This window comes from Leptodactylus fuscus, chromosome 5 (genome assembly GCF_031893055.1).
Source record: "Leptodactylus fuscus isolate aLepFus1 chromosome 5, aLepFus1.hap2, whole genome shotgun sequence".
In the NCBI taxonomy this organism is placed as follows: Eukaryota; Metazoa; Chordata; class Amphibia; order Anura; family Leptodactylidae; genus Leptodactylus; species Leptodactylus fuscus.
In genome coordinates this window covers 80,801,447-80,828,779 of record NC_134269.1, presented here as the reverse complement: position 1 = coordinate 80,828,779, position 27,333 = coordinate 80,801,447, and the positions used below count along the sequence as shown (strand labels likewise).

At 41.6% G+C, this 27,333-nt stretch overlaps 1 protein-coding gene across 1 annotated transcript in view; it reads right to left on the bottom strand.

The window, feature by feature from the left end:
• The window catches only part of CGNL1 (cingulin like 1), an 87,501-nt gene extending 63,074 nt beyond the window's left edge, over positions 1–24,427 (bottom strand). The window contains exons 1-2 of the mRNA XM_075273489.1: positions 24,330–24,427; positions 1,891–3,454 (exon numbers count right to left, since the gene is read on the bottom strand). Of these exons, the coding sequence (XP_075129590.1) occupies positions 1,891–3,435 (1,545 nt within the window). The 5' untranslated portion in view covers positions 3,436–3,454; positions 24,330–24,427. The remainder of the gene's footprint in view (positions 1–1,890; positions 3,455–24,329) is intronic.
• Positions 24,428–27,333: the final 2,906 nt, after the last annotated feature.

The window sequence follows — 27,333 nt, the reverse complement described above, 5'->3', positions numbered from 1 at the left end:
AAATGCAATTCTGCGACTTTCTTATGGGCTTTGGTTTTACGGCGTTCACTGTGCAGCCACAATGACCTGTCCCCTGTATTCTGTGTTTCATTACGATTCCGGGGATACCAAATTTATATGGTTTTATTTATATTTTGACCCCTTAAAAAAAATCCAAAACTGTTGAAAAAAAATTATTTTTTGAAAAGTCGCCATATTCCGACAGCCGTAACTTTTTTATACGTCTGTGTACGGGGATGTATAGGGCGTCTTTTTTTGCGGGACCGGGTGTACTTTGTAGTTCTAACATTTTCGGGAAATGTTATTGCTTTGATCACTTTTTATTCCAATTTTTATCAGAATCAAAACAGTGAAAAAAATGGAGGTTTGGCACTTTTGACCATTTTTTCCGCTACGGCGTTTACCGAACAGGAAAAATATTTGTATAGCTTTGTAGAGCGGGCGATTTCGGACGTGGGGATACCTAACATGCATGTGTTTCAGAGTTTTTAACTACTTTTATATGTGTTCTAGGGAAAGGGGGGTGATTTGAATTTTTAATCCTTTTTATTTTTTTTTTATATATTTTTTTACTTTTTTTAAACTTGTTTTTTGTTTGCATTTATTAGACTGCCTAGGGGTATTGACATGGGTGGGCGATGTCGCGGATTGTCAGAGGGGTGGGGGTCGGCAAACATGGCTGCTCCGGAGCGTTAAAGAGAGCCTCCTGGAGTATCGTTAAGGTGAGGGGCAAAGTGGTAAAGTATATGTATATGTGATTGTGTGGGGTTAGGGGCGAGGCTGCAGAGGGCAATATGAATTTTGTGGCTTGCTATGGTTCAAAGTGTGTGAGATTGCAGAGATGGTGGTGTGAGTTTGGGTTTTGTGGGGGTCCTGGCACAAACGTATGTGCGCTATTGTGACGAAAAGTAGCCTATTGCGCAATCGGGTGTATTAACTATGTTTGTGGAAACTTTCAGCCAAATCGGTCGAGCGGTTTTTCCGTGATTGAGGAACAAACATCCGAACATCCAAACTCACAAACTTTCACATTTATAATATTAATAGGATATATATATATATATATATTTTAGCATTATAAAAACTCTCCCATCCCTGTTCCGAACATCTTCATTCTTCTGGCACCAAGCGGCACTTACTCAGCTTCTCCCAGCGCGTGCGCTATAGAGCTTTAATGTACAGTCACCAGCAGAAGTGAAGAGCACATAACACGCATGCGCAAGAAGTCCACAGAAGAAGATGCCAACAGGACTGAAAACACTATTCTCCAGGACACAGAAGAGAGGTAAGTATGATTGTGTGTGGGGGTGGGGGGGGGGGGGGAGAACATGGGGCTGAGGTAGGTAGGTAGGTAGGTGGATAGGGCAGTAGTTCACAGGCTAGCTAGGGAAACAGGGAGGGCGTGTGAGAGAGGGAGTGAAAGGGGGGATCATGGGAGCTATAGGCTAGGACAGCAGGAAGCTAGGGAGAAGCATGTAAACAAATGCAGAGAATGCGAGGAGCTCACTGACAAAGCCAGAAATAATTCAAAACACTGCTAAAGGTATTTGGGTACAATTGTTAACCCATTAATAGCAGTTTTTGCCCAGAAAACCCCTTTAAAGCCTGAGATATTGCCCTTTAAAGTGACTCTCCCCACCCTTATTTTCTCTTCATTTCACACAGCCCATACACTGTATACCAAGAGTAGCAAGGAACAGCTCTGAATAGAGAAGAATGAAAATAGTGAAAAGTGCAGGCTTTTCACAGAAAGGATCCAAAATGTTTTAATAAAGTAGTTTACAAAATGCATTAAATGACAAAAATGCTGCCAAAAAGAATCAAAAGTTGTCCGAAAGTTTAGTTACAGTTTAAATACATTACCCATTAAGTGCAAATATTAGTACTAACCTGTGCACTTTGACCTGGATTGTGTGCATTCACCTTCCTAATTCCCTCATCAGATGAGAGAGCAATTCTGTTCTGTAACTTTAGTGTTGATGTCATTGTTGTAAGATCTCCATTACTTTTGTTTTGTCTTGGAAGTGTGACTGAATCAGTTTGATCAAAGGAGGTTACTCTGTTATTTTGTGTGTCCTTCCGATAAGGCAGAGAACTGTAGTTTTGCCTAGGGACACTTTCAGAGGGCGCAGTTTGGTTGGCAAGGCTTCCCGTGGTGTTTTGTCTCTTGAACGGCAATTTATAATTTTGTGTGTGGGATTTCTGTTGACAAATCTGTGACGGCCTCAACAAATGTTCATTTGATTTCCCCAAATTCCTACTGAACTCATTTAAGTAATCTGTATTGCCTTGAAGACCAAAGGGTAGTGCGCTGTCAACACTTCTTGCCCTCTTTCTGTCCTCCGGATTAATCCTATTCCGTCTAGCAGATCGGCCTCTTCTTTGCACGGGAATAGTTGAATCAAATTTTTCAATTAACTCGTCAACTCCAGGAATACACCCTGTGTCAATGTCACGGCCCGTCCCTGGTATAAAAGGAATATACCTCCGATTTTCATGTCTGTTGACATTATCAGCATAGATAGCATCTTCTTGTTCTTCTAGCCAGAATTTCTGCAAAGAATGAGATGAGGTTGCTGTCGTTGAAGAACAGGAAGACCTACGTGAACGAGATCCCTCAAGAACTGGCCCAGCTGAGTCTTGTCTTCTGAACTGGAGAACATCAGGTCTGGTCTTTCTGGATTCTGTTGTGGTTGTAGATGTTGTACTATATGGAGATTCATTACTAGAAGTAAAAGACTCTGATGTACAATTATCACTAATACTGCTTAAAATACTAGAATTATCCGCTGGAGATTTCTCGAGGTTTTCTTGCCTTGCAGACATGTCTTTGCCATCCACTAGGTTTTTTGCTATATCTTTTATAACAGAATCTTTATGCAAAGACATAAAAGGCATAAAATCTTTGTTTTCTTTTTCAGTGGGGGATAAGGTTATTGTACTTGTTGAACTTTTATATTTGTCTATGCCAAGTGAATGTCCATTTGGATCATATGGTTTCAGGAGCTCAGGATGTCTTTGAAAATTTAACAGGTTGGTTTTTAGGGGTACTTCCTTTAATTCTGAAGTACTATTTCCAGATCGTGCATAGGTCACTTTATTTGATGTGTTCATCTTTGGTTTGTATGGGTTTTCTGGGAAATCTTCATTAACATTGTTTAGGGAATTTTGACTGTTCTTTGAGTTCAGTACTGATTTGCTATGAGAGAGGCGATCTGTTTCAGGCATAGAAACATTATTTCGTGAAACGTGTCCTTCTTTGTTATTTAGAACAATAAAAGGATGGCCATCAATTCCTTGCACTCTGATGCTTACTCCATAGGAACCATCTGTTATATTTTGGGAATTTCTTATTTTTCTTTTCTTCTCTTCATTATGTTGGTTTAAGACGCTGGAATCTTGTGGACGATATTTCAAATCAAATCGGGGATCCATTATTGTGCCTTGTTACCACCTGTAAAGATACAAGCTAAGTCAATTTACCAACATCTATACATTAGAGGTCTTTCCACCTAAAGAATATTTACACATAAAAGGAAATGTAAAAATTACTTCTTAGATCTAATATAATTTATACCAGAAAACTGGAACAAGGTTCGCTTTCCGCTGTCTTAGTCTACAGCTATCATTTCCTCTTTCACACCCCCTCCCCCACGTTTCCCTAGCTAGCCCGGGGACCACTAGCCCTACCTAGCCAGTTAACTAACTCAGTCCTCCAACCCCCTCCCCACCCCATCATACTTACCTGTCTTCTCGTCCAAGAGATGACTTTGAGGTGCCGCTGTCCCCTCTTCTGCCCATACCTGTAATCTGGAACTGGCACCTGCGCAATAAAACGCCAGCAGAAGCCACACATGCACAATAGAACGCTGCCTCTTTTTGCTTCTGCTGGCGTTTTTTTTTTTTTTTCACAGGCTCCGGATCCCTTATGAAGGAAGTGACGCCCAGCAGAAGAAGAGGAAGTGAGCGTTGGTGAGTAATGCATTTTTTGTTCACATTCCAGCCGGGAATCAGCCTAAATTTCAGATATGGCAGAATCTAAATGTACATTCCAGAGTCATAGAAAATGATTTACCCAACCAGTTTACAGAATCTTGCCACACCAGCTGCATTCTGTTGTGTAAATGCTAGCTTGGGTGGAATGTGTAGGTGTGTCCACTCGCTTTTATCACGATGATATGTTCACACAGTAATCTATGAGACAGGCAAAGGAATTTATTTGGGAGTCAAATCGTGGTTTACTCTTGGCAAGCAGCTTGCCATTGCATTAAAGGGGTGGGCCAGGGACAGCATTTCACTCAAAAAAAAAAAAAAAAAAAAAAAAAAATAGATGATAACTCAGAAAATATTTCTAGTTGCTAAGTAGCATCCATGTACATATATCAATGTGTCAGCGGGAGGTTCAGATCAAGGACTCTGCAGCAAAGAGACGGCTTAAGAGGTATTAATACATTTAGGCGCCATGAATTGATAAAATACATTCATATAAATGTTAAGTACATATAAGTATTACCACTGAAGTTAATATACTTTATGGACAACAGTAGTTGTGTTCAGTGTATACACTACTTATGACAGTACTCTGCATTCAACAATGTTGGGGCATTGAGTGGTACCACCTTGTGGATCATAAAGACCACCGGCTCTGGAATAAAACTAATGACTAACAAGCTGGAAGAGTACGGTAAAACATGGTAAGCTATGGTATTTTGTGGACGAAAAAAAATTGGTTCAGTACTATAATCAGAGTTGACTGGCTTGCACAATTTCCTTCTTCATAGATTTCACTGTAGTTATGGCTGTTACAACCATCTAGGTCATACAGTTGAGGCCAATCCCTTATGACAGACACCAACAAAATCCAATGGTCCCTATTCATTACAATAATGTGTGTTGAATGTCCGTTTTGAGGTCAGTCCTTTCAGCCGAAAAAATAGCGCTGCATGCCACACTATTTTTTTCTGTCATTGACCAACTGCTTCACCTCAAATGTGAGAAGGAGCATTATCGTAGGTCCTTCCTCCAAACCGCGGTCAGGCTACATAATCTACATCAGGCCAAGCGAAGAGCAGTCCGCACAGAGAACTAAATGATCCTGAAGTCTTCTTTTTCTTTAGCTGCTATGACTCCTAGTATTTTTCTCCGATCTGCTTTTTCTGAGCTTATGTGTGTCTCCTTCTGTAATATATTACAGTTATCATCCTGTATCCGTATTATCATGCTGCTGTAACTCACTGAAATTTTCCCATGGTGGGACTATTAAAGTATTATTTTATCTTATCTTATTTCTGACAGAATCTGAGAAACAGGGATATACAAAAAAAGTTAGTGGTCTTTAAAGGGAGGCAAATCACTAGACCACTTATACAACCAATCCAAAATGGAAGTCAATGTAAAACAGAGGTTAAGGCTGGGGCCCCTCGTAGAAACGTCTCAAAAAAAAACAAACCCAAAAAAGACAAGTGTTTTACAGAATCCCAATCCAACGTTGCGGTAAGATATGCGCAGAGAACACACTGCGATTTCCAAAACCATTGCTTTTCTTTGGAAATCGCAGCATGTCCATTATACTTATGGAAACCACCAGCAGTTTCCCTATAGGTATAAAGGAACCTGCAGTTGGATTTCAAGTGTCTGATCCTTCTGTTCAGAAGGAGATATGCTCAGACTACATCTTTCTCTCCTCTGTACACATACACTGCTCCGTCAAAAAGTGCGATGCATTACCACCACGGTTTTTCCTGCAATGCGTTTTTGCTGCGGCTAGCTACGTGGGGCCTTAGCCTAAAGAGATTTTCCAACCCCTAATGCATATTTCATACTAATGACCCATCCACAGGAGAGGTCATCAGTATCCAACATATGGGCGTCCAACCCAGATCAGCTGTTCGACAGCTACAGCTCTATTCCCATTATCTGAATAGGAGCAGACTGCTTCTACTGCAGCACCAGACCACCACAGATCAGATACTTATGGTCAATCCTGTGGACAGCTCATTGGTATAAAACATGCATTAGAAGTGGTAAAAAAACCCTTTAAATGGACTGCTTAGGGTCAGTACACACTGAGTTTGTTGGTGCTGATTTTGATGCTGAATCCGCCTCAAAATCAGCCTCCAAAAAAAAGCCTCCCAATAGAACTCAATTGGGAGGCTTTTTTTGGAGGCTGATTTTGGAGCGCATTCAGCGTCAAAATCAGCGCCAAAAAACTCAGTGTGCACTGACCCTTAGAAAGAAACTAGCACACAAAAAAAAAAAAAAAAACCAACAATGTCTGATCTATAAGAAAGCAGTAGAGAAGGCAGTGGTCTTTTACTTGAAGAGAACTTAAAACTTAATGTCCATAGAAAACAGCCATTAATTATTTTTTTTTTCAGGAGCTCCATGTCCATATCTTATCATGGGCGCCCATCATATGCATAAGAGTATCTACTGTATATAAGAGTCAGTCCCATATAACCACTGTAGAAAATCTAGGTGCTCTAATCCCAAGAAGCCAACTCATAAAAGTTTACTTTAAAGGCTCTAAATTGTGTAAAGTCTCACACAAGAGTGAATTCACCAGGATTTGTGCAACTAACAGAATTGTTTTCCCTCGTTGTCCTTTTTATACCTTCTCCCCTTTTCTCTATATCTACTCCCTCTTTATTTTATACACAATAAGATTACATACTTCTTTTAACCTAGCTTGCCTTTCTTGTATAATGTCAAAAGAGTTTAGAACATTAGATTGGTATGATACTATCTTAACATGGAAAACAAAGTTTAAATAAATAAATACACTGGCAAATCCCCAAGTCTCCAGCAGATAAACCCCAGTGCTCTTCCACAACACCAAGCTAAAAAAACAGCAATTCTATATTAAATATAGACACACACACATGCATATACACACTACCTACCTAAACATCCAAATTCCAGCACGTAACGTTAGACCTCATCTATAAGCACAACTAGTCCTTTAAAAACATAACATGAGAACATAACTAGGTCTCCACTACACTGCAATACAGATCCAGCTGTGTCACCGGCTCCTCAAGAGTGATGCAGATCTGGAATACAATGTGTCATATTCATATAGGAATTATGTAAGAATGAATGACCTAAATACTATGGGACTCAATAACCAAAGACATAAAAGCCTGAATTACTATAAAAAAAAACTAATAAACTGCAGGAAAAGAATGAAAAACAATGACAGATAAGTTTTCAAGAATGTGAGGAATCAGCCCCTCGATACAGCTGACTTACAGCAAAAATATATGACATTAGATGCATATAAAGCAAGCAACCGCCACCTGGCAAACCTGTATATAGTCCATGTCTGCCAAGTTGCCTGGTGACTCAGTAAACCTACATAGCAATGTATACATAATAACTCTGATAATATTTATATAGATCGGCATACTCCGCATTTTTGTCATGGACAATAAAAGTCACAAATGAAAATACTACAGCGCACAGTTCAGTTATGGGGTGATCCAGGCATTTTTACACATTCTGTAACACGACCTTTATAGAAGGGCACATGAATCTTAACATTTTAGTCAGTAATAGTGATTTAAGGCAGAACACTGCTCTTAAAACCGCATGGAAGTTTTTCAAGTGTGTTTGTCAACTGAATTTATCAAAAACCCACCATGTGAATGCAGCTTTAAGGGTATAATCCCTATATACACTCAAAAATAGGTGAATAATAGCTACGTAAATCTTACATGATCTAATAAAATATTTGTGAAAGGCGCACTCAAAACAGAGCTGTACCTCATGTTATAAGCATTAGGACTATTATTTACTGTTACTTACAGTATATGCCAGGGGTCCTTAAACTACGGCCTGCGGGCCACTGAAGACACCTGTCCGGCCTGCCGCACGTGGCCCACGCACCGTCGCCCAGATCGCTCACTAACGGGGAATCAGGTACAGGAAATTCGCTGGGTAATTGGTAGTCAGTAAAGGGATTGGCAGAGGGGAGCAGCTGATGAAGAACAGGGGAGCGAGGTGAATTAAGCAAGCAGCACAGTTTAAAGTGGACTGGACGGGGAGTCCATGGAGAAGGATGTTGCAGTAATCTAAGCAGGAGATTATGAGGGCATGGACTTTCTGTCATATTTAAACCACAACTAGTTTTGTGTGCAGCCACGGCCACTTGACTAGCAAGTTGGGAAAATATCTCAAATTTGATACACAGGACATACATTTTACACCAAAGTCTAATCATAACTACTCCCCAATCTACTGGCCTTGCAGACACTGAGCTTTCTTGGTTCTCCTGCTATCTCTCTGACAGCATCTGTATCTCTGCCTCTACACCTTGTTGTTGGGGTTCATTAGGGCTCAGTCCTAGGTCCTCACCTATTCTCATTCTACATAGCCTATATAAGACAAATCAATTTGACTTTCAGTACCAACTTTATGTTGATGATACCCAACTATATATCTCCTTCCATGACATCCCCCTGCACTACTACAGAACACCAGTCGCAGCCTCTACTTTCCAACCTAACCCTGATATTTCCATTTCAGCCAGTGGTCTTACAATAGCCATTTACATACCATGGAAAGATTGAAAACCCTTATTGTCATCCTGACACACTTATCTACTGTAACTCTCTATTGTTTGGTCTTCTTCTCTACAATCCATCCTGAATACAGCTGCCAGGCTCACCTTCCAATCTACGTGATACACCGATGACTCCAGTCTGTGCAAGTCACTGCTCCGGTTGTCTGTTCACTTTAGAATACAATGTAAAGGTATGACCCTCATCCACAAACTACTGCGGAAGCTCCCTCTATCTCCACCCTTATTTCTATATACTGCCTTACTTGTGCTCTACATTCTGCCAGTGATCTATAACCAGAACTCCACTCCTGTCTCCAAGGCGTCTTCGGATTTATGCCAGTTCTCTGGAATATGCTACTCCAGACCCAACTTCCACAGCTTCAATCGCATCCTAAAAAACACATCTATTCAGGAATGCCTGCAAGATTTCCAACTCTAATACTCCTGCATATGCGCTCCCCAAACTAACACTCAACTGTTCATACCGCCACCCCTACCCACATTATCCCAAAGGATATGATGCCTTTATATAAGTGTAGCCCTGTATGCAGAACACTGGGTGGTGACCAGGTCATACAGCTTTATTTATTTGTGTAACCTTACCTCATAAGAGCAGCTGGACCATTATACAAGCAGTTTTACCTTGTGTCACCCCTTCCACCTCATAGATTGTAAGCTCTTGTGAGCAGGGCCCTCCTCCTATTGTGTGAATTGATTTGTTACTCTGTAATGTCTCATTTTATCTGTAGCCTATGAACCCTATAATTTGTAAAGTGCTGTGGAATATGTTGGCGCTATATAAATAAAAATTATTATTCTAACTGAGCAGGAGAAGGTATTCCAGCACTGCTCATGTCCACAGTAAAAAGTTCAGCTTTATTATATTTATCATCATTTAGCATATAGTCACACAACAATTGTACAAAACGACCAGGAAAAATGGATAAAACTGTACATTTTACACAGCAAATTTTAATCCATGGGACATCTATGTTCACGGATCCCTCACAGACACGAGGGCACGAGCCTATCAGTGGTCTGTGAAAAACATCCAGAAAAAGGACATGGCAGGTTTGTTTACAGGTTGGACTTTATGGACTTGTATCTTTATCTACTGTGTTACTATGTCCTATTTTTTAGAGGATCATTCACACGGTCCATCAAAAAATGAACATTTGACAACTGTCCAGCCATTTCTGCTATGTCAGACAACAGTAGTGCTGGAATACACTCACCGGCCACTTTATTAGGTACACCTGTCCAACTGCTCGTTAACACTTAATTTTTAATCAGCCAATCACATGGCGGCAACTCAGTGCATTTAGGCATGTAGACATGGTCAAGACAATCTCCTGCAGTTCAAACCGAGCATCAGTATGGGGAAGAAAGGTGATTTGAGTGCCTTTGAACGTGGCATGGTTGTTGGTGCCAGAAGGGCTGGTCTGAGTATTTCAGAAACTGCTGATCTACTGGGATTTTCACGCACAACCATCTCTAGGGTTTACAGAGAATGCTCCGAAAAAGAAAAAACATCCAGTGAGCGGCAGTTCTGTGGGCGGAAATGCGTTGTTGATGCCAGAGGAGAATGGCCAGACTGGTTCGAGCTGATAGAAAGGCAACAGTGACTCAAATAGCCACCCGTAACAACCAAGGTAGCCAGAAGAGCATCTCCGAATGCACAGTGCGTCGAACTTTGAGGCAGATGGGCTACAGCAGCAGAAGACCACACCGGGTGCCACTCCTTTCAGCTAAGAACAGGAAACTGAGGCTACAATTTGCACAAGCTCATCGAAATTGGACAATTGAAGATTGGAAAAACGTTGCCTGGTCTGATGAGTCTCGATTTCTGCTGCGACATTCGGATGGTAGGGTCAGAATTTGGCATCAACAACATGAAAGCATGGATCCATCCTGCCTTGTATCAACGGTTCAGGCTGGTGGTGGTGGTGTCATGGTGTAGGGAATATTTTCTTGGCACTCTTTGGGCCCCTTGGTACCAATTGAACATCGTTGCAACGCCAAAGCCTACCTGAGTATTGTTGCTGACCATGTCCATCCCTTTATGACCACAATGTACCCAACATCTGATGGCTACTTTCAGCAGGATAATGCGCCATGTCATAAAGCTAGAATCATCTCAGACTGGTTTCTTGAACATGACAATGAGTTCACTGTACTCCAATGGCCTCCACAGTCACCAGATCTCAATCCAATAGAGCATCTTTGGGATGTGGTGGAACGGGAGATTTGCATCATGGATGTGCAGCCGACAAATCTGCGGCAACTGTGTGATGCCATCATGTCAATATGGACCAAAATCTCTGAGGAATGCTTCCAGCACCTTGTTTAATCTATGCCATGAAGAATTGAGGCAGTTCTGAAGGCAAAAGGGGGTCCAACCCGTTACTAGCATGGTGTACCTAATAAAGTGGCCGGTGAGTGTATGTTCTCTATGCATAATACCAAATCTGCTGTTTAGTTTGCTAGTTTTTTTTTTATTGTGTAAGAGGTTATTTAGGATGAACTGTATAATTTCACTGAATGGATATTCTTGCGCTACATCATATAATGAAATTCTAGGGAAATATTTATTTCCAAAATTCAGGCAACGGTCTGGAAAGCCCTTTCCTGTTTTAGTATAACAAAGCCCAATGCACAGTATAAGGTCAGTAAAAACTGGTTGGCCTAGCTTGATGTGGTAGAACTTGAATGGCCAGTATTCAGCCCAAACCTCACCCCAAAAGAGCCTTTTTGAAGAAAAGAAGAAGCAGCCGGACTCAGTGTTATCTGAGTATCTACATAGAGAGATAACAGACAGGACTTTATCAGTAAACTGCAATTAGTGGAAACTGATTGTCCTGCCAGCAGTGCTGTAGATAACAGTGAGTGATGTCACTTGCCCTATCCAGCTCTATGGAAATGCTGTGTGAACAATGGGAGGAATGAGTTCACATAGCAGAAAATAAAGCAGCAATATATTTAGGAAAAGCAATTTACATAAGCTACTAGTATAGATAGGATCCTTGAGATGGGAATACCCCTTTAAGTTAGTGTGTGCAAGAGACTTGGAAAGGAGCATGGTTTAGAAGAAAAGGGGTTTTAGGCCAGGGACAGATGTCACACAGTGTTTTACAGTCAATGTAAACCCCATTCACACATTGAAGAAAAATAAAAAATTTCAGTTGGAGTATTTTCTCTAGCTCCCCAACAGTGCAGTTAGTTCTGATGCTTAATATGCTACTTAGGATCTGTACTGTCAGGTGGGTGGTGTCAGGCAGGAGAAGGCAAAAGGGCGTGTTTCAGAGCTCCAATCAGAGGTGGACCGTATCAGAGCTCTGAATCGCACTCCTTGCCTGCTCCTAGCTGACACCACCCACCTGACAGTACAGAGCCAAACAAAATAACGGCATTGATTGGCTCAGGAACAGTGGAGGCTAGAAACAAAATTCCAATTGTGCCAATTGTGTGGAGCAGAGCCTAATACATGATGTGAAAAGCTGGACTTGGCAGCTGGGTGTTTCATGAACATGCGGAAAATACTGCAAACAGTGGGGGGGGGGGCAATAATTGCCATTATTTATTTCTAGGTTTAATGTTCCTTTAAGAGAAGAAAAATATTAAAATCAGCATAAAAAAGTAACAAGTTGCGATTCAAAGTTAACTTTTCTACGACATTATCAAACTACATGGATACCTACAATGACTCCTATATGTACATATTAACATAGTGATTTGATTCCATATCTGTAAAGTAAAAAAGTAAACACATTAATGGACTGCTTCAGGCACTGAATTGTCAGACATCATTCACTGACCACAAGCCACAAGCTCCCTTTCTGAAACCACATAAACTTTAAACAAAACAAGTCAAATAAAAAAAAAAAAGAAAACAACTGGGTGTTATACTTAAGTCATGTGCTGCATGCCGATCCTATTAACCAAGCTTTTGTACTCTAATGCTCTTTCATTTCAGTATTCATATATTCAAATAACAATGGGTACAGACTAGAAAATGTCTGAATATTATGATTATTACGTCATCTAGCTTTCGAATGAGATATTAAGCTGTCCCATATTACTATTAGAGCTGTTTTAAAAGGGAGGCTCAAACTAAAACACTTGTAAGGCTACATTCACATCTGGTTGGAGACTCCGTCGCCTGCATGAAATACCTTTAACTCTATAATGTAGATTAACAAACATACACATAGGTCGCTCTACCTATTGTAGACATAATTAGACTGATATGAGCATGAAAAAGTTTGGGGCTTCCTCTACAAGTTTCAGTTTTAAAGGGGCTCTAACAGCAAAATCATGCTGTATGAGCCCCACATATGCGTGAATAGCCTTTAAAAAGGCTGGGAATGCCCCCCAGTGCTGCAAGAGAATTCATTTGCATACTGACAAAAACCGGGATTTATACGGAACGGCGGCACGGAGAAGACAATGAAAGGTAGGAGAAGAATAGCCTTTCTTAAAGAGGACCTTTCACCATATCTGGGCAGATGCAGTGTTATATACTGCCAGAAAGCTGACAGTGCGCCAAGTTCAGCACACTGTCGGCTTTCCCGATCTGTGCCCGGTGTGAAGAGCTTACGGTCCGGTACCGTAGCTCTTCTATGGTCAGAAGGGCGTTTCTGACCGTTAGCCAGAGATGTCCTTCTGCCTCGCGGCGCCTATCACGCTGTGCTGTGGAGCGGGGAGGAACGCCCCCTCCCGCTCCTGATAATACTCGTCTATGGACGAGTACTGCTAGCAGAGGGAGGGGTCGTTCCTCCCCGCTCCACAGCACAGCGTGATAGGCGCCGCGAGGCAGAAGGACGTCTCTGGCTAATGGTCAGAAACGCCCTTCTGACCGTAGAAGAGCTACGGTACCGGACCGTAAGCTCTTCACACCGGGCACAGATCGGGAAAGCCGACAGTGCGCTGAACTCAGCGCACTGTCAGCTTTCTGGCAGTATATAACACTGCATGTGCCCGGATATGGTGAAAGGTCCTCTTTAAGGCTATTCCGATGTGTCAACGAGAAAAAATTGAGTTTGAATGATAGGATCCCTTTAAAGAACTCTAAGCGTATTTATTAAAGCGTATCTCAAATAATAAATAGAGAACTGCATTAATAACCATGCAGTGCTTTCCTGAGGTTTTCTGGACTACTGTTTAGAATGGAAGCTACAGCTGCTTTTCTCGACTTCTGGGAGAAAAATCAGGTACTTACAATTCAGTAGGTAAAAAATTAAAGAAATAAAAAAGCCAATCCATTTTAATCCAGATTTGTTATAAATAAAAAATAAGCAAACAACTGGCCTATACACGTATCAGATGACTGTATTGGGCAGATGTATCACCCTAAAATTGTATCTATGGGCACAAACATTTAGGTTTCTTTCTAATAAGGTCTATTGGTGTAACTGGCTCCTGTAGCCTGCAATAGTTCATCCTCCCTTGATTATGTGATATTCTATAAACATGTTCCACTACACAGCACAATAATGGAGAAGGAATCTTGTGTTTGGCTCTTATTACGGTTACTATTTGTTTTTTGTTCTGCTGACATTTGGTTTACTGTATCAGTGCAATACAACCTTCCCTTGGTTGCAGGATATGCTCCCTTCGCAGGACAAAAAAACAGAATGTACCTGCAGAAACTGCTTTCCAAATAGCTGGAGTTGCATGTTTTAGCAGTGCCTGGACACAAGGCCTTCAGGTTGATGTCACTGACTTTCCTGCCTTTCCAGCTGAGGAGGATGTGGAGGGCTGGATCCAGGCAATCTGCTTCCTGTTTCTGATTGGCAACACTTGTGAAACTTGTTCTAGTATTAATTCTGCTAACCGAAACCACACAAGACAATTCATCTCTTCAGCTCAAGAGGAATTACAGATTTCACTGCCAAGCGGGAATGTAAATAGCGAGTTCCTCTCCATTGACAGGCTTCTGCCAGGTTTCACAAAATGCAGCATATTCTCCACAGGTGACAGACAGTGTCAAAGTCATTCAAAGCACAGAGTTCAATTGCCATTTAAGAAAGTCAGTAGTGTAAAGGCGAAGGGCAGACAGGATTAGGCCGCTACTGAACTGCCATAATGGAGAATTCAGCAGCAGGTTTTTGTGAAAGTGGCCGCCATCCTTCAAGAGGGGTAGATTTTGAGAGGGCATTCCAGCAGGAATCACCACTGGTCTTCCTTTGCGGTCAGCCTTTGCCAACTTAAAACACTGAAGCATTTGGATGAGAGCTGGAAAAGGCAGGGAGATAGCTGCTGCTGACCATGTGCGAATATGTCCAGTGTCAAGGTAGTTTACAGCCTCATGGTCATGGCAGATCAGGGCAGAATCCATTAGGACAAACATTTGTATCCCACTGCACTTTTATGGGTACCCATTTATAGCTCTAGGGCTGCATTTATTAAAGATATTTTTGTAAAAAAAAAAAAAAAAAAAAGTCACAATGATGTTCTCAGCCCCAGAAACAAGCGCTGTATATCATCAATACATGGAAGAGAAAAAAAAAGGCACACACGTTTCAGAACATAGACATTAAAAATAGCTATTCAACAGAAAATATTACGCCTCATCAACCCCATGAGGGCACAAATATTGGACACCTAACTACAACAATACAATCTGGACTTTCTAAATCAGGAACAGGACCATGATCATTTACAAGTACTGAAGCCCAGAAGCCATCCACCATATTCATTACAATCAGAACTAATGCCAATTTTACCCAACATTATACCATGCTACTAGCTTTGCATTATTATATTCTGGAGTTGCACAAAGGTCCGTGTGTCTTGCTGAGACGCTGTAACCACACATTTCATAGTAAAGGAAAGAAAAGAAACTGATTTACTAAGGTTCGAGGGTCCTGACCTCTCTTTTCTTTTCAATGAATGAATGTCTCAGTGTGGAAATTCACTGACTGGGAACAATGACATTGACTTTGAACTGGGAAGCTTGACCTAGCCTTAAGTGGTCCTAAGCCAATGTCCACGAGAGACCCCACTGAGAAACGGAATGTAAACACTTGCTGTGGATCAGTAAGGTGAAATAACACTTTATAGCATAGGACCCAGATGCAGTACTGTGTTGTTCTCATGTGCAGGCCACAAAAATCCCCAGCTTGTGGTCTCTATGTAAAATATCTTCCATTACATGTGTTCCAAACCTATTGATAAAATGACAAAACCTGCAATGTATGTCAAGCAATATTCACGGCACATTAGTCTCCAACCATTCCCTTTGTCTTCCATATGTGCCCTAAATGCTAGACTGAAGAGATGCATTTTGAGTCTTGGTGTAAAACTGTTCAAGGATGAGATCTCTCTGATTGGTCTGGGCAATGCAGTCCAGAAAGAGGGGGCTGCATGGCAGAAGGCTCTAGCCTCAAATCATTTAAGGTGGATCATGAGGATGGGCAGGTTATTTATGCCTGCTGGACTGAGAAGTTGGCAAAGATTATGGGGCTCCAAAAGTAGTAATTTAAGGTGGATTTGGAGGATGGACAGGTTTATTTATGCCTGCTGGTCTGAGAGTTTGGCAAGGATTGTGGGCTCCATAAGTAGTCAGGGCCTAAGTTGTCTATAGATTTGTCATCAAGCAAACTAACAGTGATTGTCCATTTACCAGGCAGTGAGCGCAGGATGGGGGTTATAGGAGCATGTTGGGGTTATTAACCTAACTGCAGCATTTTGGACCAGCTGAAAGTGATGCATTTCTTTCTCTGGAAGACCTAAATCATAGTAGTCCAGATGCAAGATTATGAAGGCCGGGACCAGCTTGGAGAGGTCTTTTGTTGGACTATGGGGCTTGATTTTTGCCGTGTTAGTCTAGTGGAAGTATGAAGAGTTTATAATGAAGGATACCTGGATCCTGAGAGACAAGTCCCCATCAATAAGATTATGTTTTGCACATAATCTGAGCTTTGAAGAGTTGTGTCTTGTTGGGATAGATGTACAATCTGCCATTTAGTCCAGGTTCAGCTTTAGCCAGCTGGCATTCATCCATTCTTATAGTTCAGATAGGTATGAATTTAAAGTTGTAGATGGGTCATTGACTCCAGGTTTTAAGGATATCTACCATTGGGTATTATCTGCATAGCAGTGGTAGGAAAGGCCATGACTCTGGATTAATTTGTTAATGGAAGCATATAAATTGCAAACAGCATTGGGGCTAGCACTGAGCCTCTATATATTGAGGGGACTGGTGATTATGATGATGAGCCAAGAGAAACACTTTGTGGTCTGTGAACTAGGAAAGAAATAAACCACTAAAGAACTGATCCCTCAATTTCACAGAGCTCCTTGGGGAACATTTATTAAGCTACCACCATCTTTTTTTTTATCTAAATTGCGCCTTTTTGTAGTCTTTTTTGCCCTGTGCTTTTAGTACTTGTGTATGCTCATTCAGTGCTATGTTTTTTCCTGACGCCTGAGTAAAAAGGGTCATAGATACCATATAGTCTGGTATCTAGTTGTATTGCAACAGCATTTTCTATAACTTTCCCTAAGAAGGGTTGGTTAGAGACTGATCTGTAAGCTACTCAAGGGATCTGGGTCCATGGAGGGTTTTAGAAGGGGCTTGATGATGGCTGCCTTCAGTAGATCAGGGAAGATCCCACACTACATAGGACAGTTCACTAAATTCTTGATTTCCAGAATGAGCAGCTCGGGACATTCCAGGAGAAGTGATGTTGGACAAAGTATACAGTATGTCCTAACACTGTCTAACAGATGTGAATCCCACCTCTAGGATCCACACCTATTTCTAAAATAGGGATCCCCGTCGTGCCTAGTAAGATGCCTGTCATAACTAGGTGAAAAAGGAATGGAGAGAAGAACACACGGCTCTCTCCATATTATGACAGTTCTGAGAAAGCTGAGTGTACTTGCTCTGCTGTTCACAGAATTCCCATAGAAGTGAGTAGACAGTGCAATGCATGTGTAGGCACTTATCCTTTTACAGCAGCCAGGACACCAAGGGACAAGGGATTCAGGGAAAGACTATTTGTGGAGAGGAGTCCTAGAGGTTGAATCCACAACTATCAGACAATGTGGATATGTCATACATGTCTGTGATGAGAATATCTCTCTAAATTGCTGGCAATGAGTTACTAGTTTTTGTAAACCACTGACATCAGTAATAAATATGAGTTGCTGAACCACATTACACAGAACTTGGTGTGCCTCCATGGGAATGTCTTACCGCCATATAGTACTGTATATGTCACACGGTGCATGCAGGCAAAAACACAATGGATAACGTGTGTGCAGCCCGTACCTCCACGCCACCATTTATTGAGGTCAGTGAACACAGGCCACAAAACAGGCAGAAATAGGACCTGAGTTTTGCTCACAGCCTCATACATGGGACCGTGAAAATACATGGTTGTGTATATAGGCCCATAGAAGTACATGGGTCAGTGCACTAGCCATGAAAAACACGGCTAGCACATTGACAGTGCACATAATCATGTACCTGGGGCCTAAAGTCACGTTCACATTTGTATCAGAGTCTCCATTTGCAGTGTACATCCAAAATCGCTGCAGTGCTACAAGTTCAGCATTTTTGCTCAACGGTTTTAGTGTAAAAGAACAGATACCTGACGGCCCCCATTATGGTCAATATAGAGAATTGTATTCACTATTTTAGCAGACACAGCTGTGCAGATGTGAACATAGCAAAACATTGTTGTGTGTACAATCACCAAAGGCTTTTCACCTAGCCAAACCAGTAATCTGTCATGAGGAACAAAACTGTCCCTGGATGAGTGTTTGCATCACATCCTGTCAACTTTCAAGATTTGTATAAGGAGGTTATCCAGCTTCCAAAAATTATCTGCAAATACATCCACAGCAGTGCTGAATACTCATGTTCCCTTGCGCACCGTTTGCTGGTTTTATTTTACTTACTGCTCCTTGTATTACTGTTATTGTTACATGCAAAGAATCTGTAGACAAACTACATTTCCCATGATTCATCTGCCTGATCTTACTCTCTGTGTAACACACCCCCCCCCCCCGTGAGGCAGATGAAACATGGGAAGTGTAGTTTGTCCACAGATTCACTGCATGTAAATAACAGTGATACAGCAGGCAGCAAGTAAATTAAAGCCAAGCAAGGGTTGCACAAGGGAACAGTAAGGATTTTGCACCTCAAGGGATTCACACATGACAGACAAAATTCTGCAACTGAAAGTCAGTTCCATTCATCTGAATAGGATTGTTTTGACATCCAGCACATGGATTTCTACAAGCTCCATTAAGATGAATGGAACTGAATTTCATTTGTGCTACACGTGGACATAACCTAAATGGTCGGCTAAAGGTCTGACCCATAAGACGGCTGTTGTCTAACAGGTAATTTTTTTTCTTATAAGAGATCTAATTTGCATACCTTTGTCCGAAAAAAAAGTATTGCATGGTCGGTAGATCAACCAAGATCAACATAGTATTAGTGACAGCTAACAAGATTATACACTGCATAATGTGAATCTGAAGGGGACAGGCTTGCGCTTCTATCTACACCCTGGCAGAGCTAAACCACTTGTTCTCCATTACATAACACATTTCTCCATATAGTACTAATAATAATAATCACACCCTTCCTCCTCCCCGGGAATCAGCTAATTCATGACACAGGAGAGGAGAATTCAGAAGGTGCCCAAAGTTCAGGAATGCAAAGAATGTTATTGGGAATCTCAGTACCATCCCCACCCCCGGAGAAAATAGGTATTGTCTAAAGATGCCACTTTAGCAATGCGGTTGCATACTCGCATACTCAGACACATTCAGATTGCTGACAGGTTTGGAACTTAATGATAGCTTTCATGTAGCAGGCTGCTCCAGTAGCTGTGTATAATCCCACAAACCCTAACAGAGATGCTAATGACCTATTGTCATAATAAAAGGTAGGGGATGGGATTATACCCCAACAATGAAACACTTACATAAGAGAAACAAATCTAAAACAATGGTACAGAGCCATACTAGATGGGGAGAATGAGTCTTTATTTGCATCAAACTGGTCAAGGCGGCTTTTGGGGCATAAACCATATGGCTGCCACGTACTTAATATGGTATACACTGTACATTTTGTGGGATTTGGAACATAAACTAGATGGCTGTTACATATTTACACAAACATTTGGTGACAAATATTAAAAAAAAAAAAAAAAAAAAAACGTAAAAAAATAAAAATTTAAAGCATATTCCAACTTTAGCCAGGGCAGGAATTACTGAACGACATATGTATGCATGTAAGTGTGACTGCAAATCTGGCATTGTGCTGTACCAACAAGGACCATTACTAACCAAAAGTCTAAATGCTCGTGGGTCTCTTTTTACCAAAATAATGCAGCAGATAAATTATTGGTATTAAACAATTACAGTAAGAAAGTTCTCAGGACAGTCCCCCTTACATTATTGTATAACCTCCTAGCTTTATGTATTATCTATAGTAATTCATTACCTAGGAGCAGACCTCTATATGTGCTGTGCATCACAAACAGCATGTACCATGTTCACACTCAGCAGATTTGTTGTAGTAATTTTTGTGATTGGAAAGTATATTTCATACACCTGAAAGGAGCAGTATCTATGGTATAGTCACGGATTTCTGCAACCCCATTCAGATGTACAACGTGTATGCGCAGACATTTATGTAACACCTATATCGGCTCAAGTTCTCTGCCAGATCTCCAAGTATCTGGTGGGTTATTGATCATTTCTGCAAAACACAATCCATCTCTATGGGACTGCCAGATATAGCCGAAAGATGTTCTTTGCTTCTCTTTGGCAGTCCTGTACAGAATATATCAGACAGACAGATACCAGGCTCGTCCTACATGGTCCAGGCACTTCTGCTATGTTGGTATTTTAGAAGACGTTGTACAATAAGGGCTTGTTTACTAACAGGTTTTTTGGCAGAAATACATGAGCAAATACAATGGGACTTTACTAAGGTTTTCTATCTATACCTGGCACAAGAGGAGTGTCTGCTCATGAAGCTGGCACACTCTGCGGTGGGGTAAACAATAGTACAGCAGTATATCTCTCACAAAGTCTTCCCTTTTTGGTCAATGATACACCAAATATCAGACTGCCATGGGCTTCCTCTTACATTGGGGAATGAAGAAGTAGACTATGAAATAATGTTTGTCACCAAAACCCAACATAGCAACCCAGCCCCACAGATCAAACCATATGGTGTTTTGTGAATCACGGCCTTTGTTGCCGCGATGTCGCTGTTTTTCTCAATATGAATATAAGCTGTTTGGAGCAATGAGGACCAGGCCATTGCTCCACTGAGGGAAAAAGCAGCAGCTTCATTGCTTCAAAGAGTTCATTTGTAGAATTACAAAAATGGCAATAACTTGGCAACAGAGGCCCTGATTCACAAGGGGAAAACACCATGTGACTCTAACCTGTCTATGGGGTTGCTGATGAAAGACTCCCCCAAAGACAGGTGAGCTATACAGAACAGTCTCTACAAGGTCTGTAAAAAAAACATCCCAAAAGGTCAACTGTGCCCTGCAGGCTTTGTCACTGCTGAGAAGACAGCAACTGTACTGAAGCAAGAGCAAACACACAGGCAGTGAGGCAAGGACTACATGGCAGACCCCTATGTCACTCTATAAGGCTATATCTACACAAAGGTCTACAGCCAGCACACTGCACTTCATACAGCACATGGATTACATTAGGTTTATTCACAGGCTGTGTTTTTCATGTCCTCTTTGTCTGTTGTCACAGATCCCTCCAGAGACTCAAGTCTATGAGATCCATGAAAACGGATGTTAGACAGAGGCAAAATGGCCATGTAAAAAATAATCCATGTCACCAGTTTTATCATGAGTGAGATAGCTGATACACTATAAATATGTGACAGGACATAACTGGAGATGAATTTTATTTCTCTTTAGTAAAAGTTGTGCTATTTTTCTAAATAATTCCCTATATAATATACTACTACCATGTAGATACCATGTGACTTGTAGCTCACCAATGTCAATATTAATGAATTTCTCCACAAATACTGAAGTCTTTTTAAGGCGGAGTTCACACCTCTGCTGGGTCTTCACTTGGGGACACTGTTCCCCATTCTGCTTTAAAAATGAAGAGGGAAAAAAGTCCTCTGCATTTTTTGGGAGGAAATTGGGCGGAAACCCGGTGACTCCCCATTATAGTCTATGTGGTCCACGGGTTATCCGGGTAACCGCTGTTTTGTAGTGGATTAGGTTTCCATTCATGGGGTCCCATAGCGGACCCCACACACAGATACCTGAATGCAGGTGTGAACCTAGCGTAGCGTAAGCTGCCCATACACATGAAATAAAAAAGGGCCACATGGCAGCGTGCTCTGGGCATCTCTCCTACAGGCTTCTCTAGGAGGTGACATTTTTAAGTCTGTTTAAGGTCAGCTGTACACCTGCCTTCACAGTCTGTATATAGTCTCCATATTCCCTGGACTGCAGTGTGGCCAAAGACTCAAACTCCCAGCAGAATAGTTAGAATGGAAATCTAAGCCAGCATGAAAAACGCCTGAAATCAGTCTTCCATTTATTTTAATCGGAAATAAGGATATCATTTTAATACAGGTCAAGTTTTTCAGAGACTTGAAGAGAAAAATTAAATCCTGCCGGCATGATCACATGCAGATTCCCCAATGAATAAGGAGGTGCAAATCCGTGACAGAAAAAAAAAAAAACGAGGACCAACCTCAGATGTCAGCCACGGCCTTCAATTTTGACAACATAAACCCTAAAGGAATTATAAAGCAGATCCATGCAAAAAATGACAGTGAAAAATGGGCATCAGTCATTCACACTAGGTTTATACCTGTGCTCAGGTTTCTGTTCTTCGGGTTCACTTGGGGACCTGAAAAATGGAGACTCAGTCTGCTTAAAAAACGGTTCCCATGGAAACTCATGGACCCCATAGACTATAATGGGGGTTCACTGTTTTTCTGCATTTTTCAAGCGGAATGGGGGATGGAATGCCCCCCCCCCCCCCTCCCAAATGGAGAGTGAGCACAGGTGTGAATCCAGCCTTAGTAAAGCTGGGTTCACACTAGGTTTTTTGGTCCGGATTTTGACATGGAATCCGCCTCAAAAAACTGCTTCCCATTGAATGTATTGATTTCCTTTTTCTGCAAGCGGTTTGTTTCCACTCACAAAAAAAAAGAAGCGACATGCACTTTCTTGACGTGGACTCCACGGCACGGCACTCCCTCCCAACTAGGCGCATTCATTTGGGCCTAATCCGGAGCGGATTGCCATGACTAGATACCTGTGAACTGTATGCACTACATCGGCACCCAGTCGCAGCTAGCCGTTTTTTGGACCAGATTCTGAGGCGGCCCCTGCGTCAAAATCCAGTCCAAAAATCCCAGTGTGAACCCGGCTTAGCAATGAGAGTGGATGGGTCTATTCTTGTGTCCAGTTTTCTGACAGCCCATTTTTCACAGGCATCAAAAAATTTAACATGTTCTATCTTTGTCCATTTTGACAGACACACAGGGCCAATAGAAATCAATGGATCAGGTTTTTAACGTGTTAGGACAAAATATGAAAGACCAATGAAATTCAGTTTGTTTGTTTTAAAAAAAACAAACTTAAAAACAGATAAAACAGATCATCCCACCATCAAAAAAGGAGAAAGAGCAGAACAGATGCAAAACGGCCTTTAAAAGTGTACATAAGGTCCATGAAAAACAGCACTGTAGTGTGAACAAGGCCTAGTACACGGTCATGCTAAGTCCTCCAGAGCCTCAGCTACTTGTTCTAGTCGCTGTCCAGTCTGACTCGGAGGAGTGGTCCTATACAGAGGTCCCACCCGCTACGACCACCATATACGTGCCAACATCACATGATCACGACATTGTCCAAAGAGTTCATGTGACTGAAAACTGCCCACGTAACCCTACACAAGTCAGTCTGTTCTCAATAACCAAGGTGTGAAATATTCTTGTGTTCTTGTCCACAAACTCAACAAACCCACTAACATGAGCAAAGAATTTCTGTCACTCATAAACAGTCCTTTCAGTAAAGACATGTTCACATGGGGCAGATTGACTGTAAATCAGTTCCATAGATGAAAGGAGACGTGTGCGCGGCACATCAGACATACCGTATACAGTCACAGAGATGGCTGCCACCGCCTCCACAATATAAATACACATTAATACAGAAACAAATCTGCAGTGTGTGAATAGACACCAAGCAGTAGTGACCATCCATACTGTTATACTACCCTGCTCTCCCATAGCAGATGTTACAGTAATAACAGAAGACACCTGTTCTGGAGCTACAAGTCCCATGTGACACAGTGCATGCTGGGAGTTGTAGTCCCACAGCCTGCATTAGCAGCCCTGGGCACGCAGTGGTTAATCAGCCTTATCACTTCAGTCCTGCCACAGACCCGCCATCCAAGGTCACAGGAGCCGAGTGTGGCGATGTCCTGATAACAGAGAAAACTTACTCCATAATAACTGCAGAAAACCAGGGAGACATTGTAATGTCCAGCTGTGCTGGAAGCGGTCAGGTACCTACAAGGTGTGAACTAAGAGCGCACACACACACACACACACACACACACACACACACACACACACACACACACACACACACACACACACACACACACACACACACCGTCCAGTCACAAAGTTTCGCAGACTTTTCTGTGTGTGTCTATGGCTGCCTCCATCCTCAGCAGGTTACCTCAGGCTGCTTGTACAGGACAGGGACCATCATGGTATCTCACTCACCTTCCTCAGTGAGTCCCCTCTGCTGTGAAGTTATTCCAATCTTAGCCCAAGCTGTGCACTGCTCTCCGGCTCCCTCCCTCACAAGGTGACCACCCCTTCCTTCTTTTGTTGAGAGGAATCCGAAATCTGGCTAAACGCCACACTGCCACCTGCTGTGCGAGCGGGGGCGCTGCACTCATGTATTATGATTTATGGCAGAGCCAGGTACCCTCCATGTCCTGAGGATGACCCCCAGCCCTTGTGTACCCCTCCCCTTGTGTAGCCCCATTGTCTTGTGCACTCTGCATGTATCACAGATTTATTCCTGAAATTACACTCATTCTATAGTTTTATAGCTATTTCTAGTGCTCTCTGGGATAATATGCACATCAAGAAGCCATGATAGCAGAGATGTCAACTTGGGACAGCCCTTCACGAAAAGCAGATGACATCAAAAGCGGGAGTGGCCCTTTCAAGTGGCATGGCTGTTATACCTATATTGAGACCCCATATAATAACTGACCTCAAGTAAAATAAACCATTGCGCAATTTTAAGTTTTGCCATTTAGTGATCAATATGTTGAATATTGTATTCATTGTGTTGTGTGATGCGTAACGGTTACAGTGACATAATATGTCTATGTTACTATGTTTTGCTAGGCCACTTAATAAAGTGTATTTTAGTGATTTTGTAAGATATATAGAATATACATGAAATAAAATATAAGGCAAGGATTGAGCCCAGGACATCATATGTACAAAGCATGCTAAGCTGCCACAAACTCCATCATTTTCATTGGGAGTTTTGTTTCTCTTAACACTAGGTTCGCCCTGACAGATCCAAACAACGGAGAGGTAGAATGGTTCCACATAGATCCCGGAAGACCTCACTGACAAGGTATCACTTTTAAACTGAAACCAGCGGAGGAAAGAGTCCTCTGTGTGGGAGTTTTTCCTCTGCCAAATTTTGGTGCACACAGAAACATGATCACCGAAAGAGACTAGAGCGCAGATGTGAACGTAGCTTTTCCTGTTCACTCTCTCAGTAGTATGCTTCTTTCCCTGTATAATGTATTGGTATGTAGAAAAATATCTCTATGTAAATATATATTTCAGCATACAATGTACTAACTCTACACACCAATACATTATACAGGAAATAAATATACTATTCAGAGAGAAAAGTGAGCGGGTAAGAGAAATAAAACTCCTGTTGAAGCTAATGGAGCTTATGGCTCAGTCAGCTTAGCATGTTTTGTTTATATGATGTCTTGGGTTGAATCCCTGCTTTGCACCTAATAAACTAAACTTTAATTGAATGTAGCATTAATATTTACTACAATCCTCATTTATATTGAATACTAATGAGCCCGCAGCTCGGTGAACACTGCAGTCTCTTCTACTAGCTTGATTCAACTGATTGGGAGTTGAGGTGCAATTGCATGGCATGGTCACAAAACTACATTGCCAGGAACAAGGAGCAGAGAAGTAATTCAAGTTTTACCCTGATCAGTGGAAACACCAACATGTGGGTGTGGATGTGCGGCCAGAGACACTGCCACCACGATTTTTCCAGTGCTTTTTCGCTGTGGCCTACTATATGGTGCCTTTGCCTTAAGCTGTATTCATACGACAAATTCCTGTCTATGTGCTGGCCATATTTCCTGGGCTGAGCTCAGTAGTATGAATGGAGCTCACTGCATCATTGTAAGTTGTGATGCAGTGATCTCTTTAAAGGTCTCAGTCCCCATAGGTAGAGGCTTAGCCATTACTATATGGGGACACTTACTGCATGGGGCAAATAAAGAGTTAATATACTGTGTGGGGGGCCAGTAAAGGGGGCATTTACTATGTGAAGGCCAGTAAAGGAGGCAGCAAGCTATATGACAGCCAATAAGAAGGCAAAATACCATGTAAGGAGTAAGTATGGGGACATTATAACATGTGGGAGCCATAAAAAGGGGTTTTATACCATGTGGAGCCCAGTAACCGGAGCGTTATAATGTGTGGGGGCCAGTAAAGGAGCCTTATACCATGTGGTAACAGTAAGGGAGCGTTATACCATGTGGGGTCCAGTAAAGGGAGCATTATCTCATGTAAGGTGCCAGTAAATAGGGCATTATACCCTGTGGGGGCAAGGAAAGGGGGTAATATAGCATTTGGGGGGCCCTAGTTTAAAGTTTGCTATGGGCCCCTATCTTTGCTAGTAATGCCACCAAAACCTTGCCATGTGAACAAGGCTTAACTTTCTTAACTCTCCATCAATCATTAAAGGGGTTCAACATTATTATTTTTTATTTTTATTGATTTGACAGAGGTAAAAAAATGTAAATACTGTAAAGAGGACACATCCAAATTTATGGTTATACTGTTCACAATTTTAAGAACTTGAGACATTGGAAAGAGATCAATGCCAATAAATTTTCTATGGAAATATTGGGGAAACCACACTTGTCAGTTATCAGAGGTGAGCATTTTGACATGGATAAAAATAATTTAATATATAAATTAAGGCTGCATTCACACGACTGATGGCCAAAACATTCCAGCATATGGAGGGATCTGTGAAAACAGGTAAAATAGAACATGAACAATATTTTGACTTTTGGTTATAACGTACCATCAAAATATTGGTCAAAGGAATAGCCCCCCCATTCACATGAATGAATTCTAATACGACTGTGTGAGGGGCATCAAAAAAATGACCATTAAACAGCCAATATTGTTTGTTGTGTGAATATTGCTTAATACAGCAAGTTTGGAGGTCACTGAAACAATAGGAAATGGTTACTACATCTCATACTGGAATGAGATGATATAAACTTTAAAGTCTGTCGCTAAAAATCTGGTCCTATGTTTTTTGGGGTTGGAGTTTTGGGGGGATGGGTTTTTAGGGCATGTGTAAAACTGTAGATCTTTGGTAACTGCTTGACCTGGGTAGAGCATTCCAGAGAATCGGTGTAGCTCAAGAAAAGTCATGAGTGAGGAGTAGGTTTTTCGGGTAACAGAGATGGAAGTCTTAGAA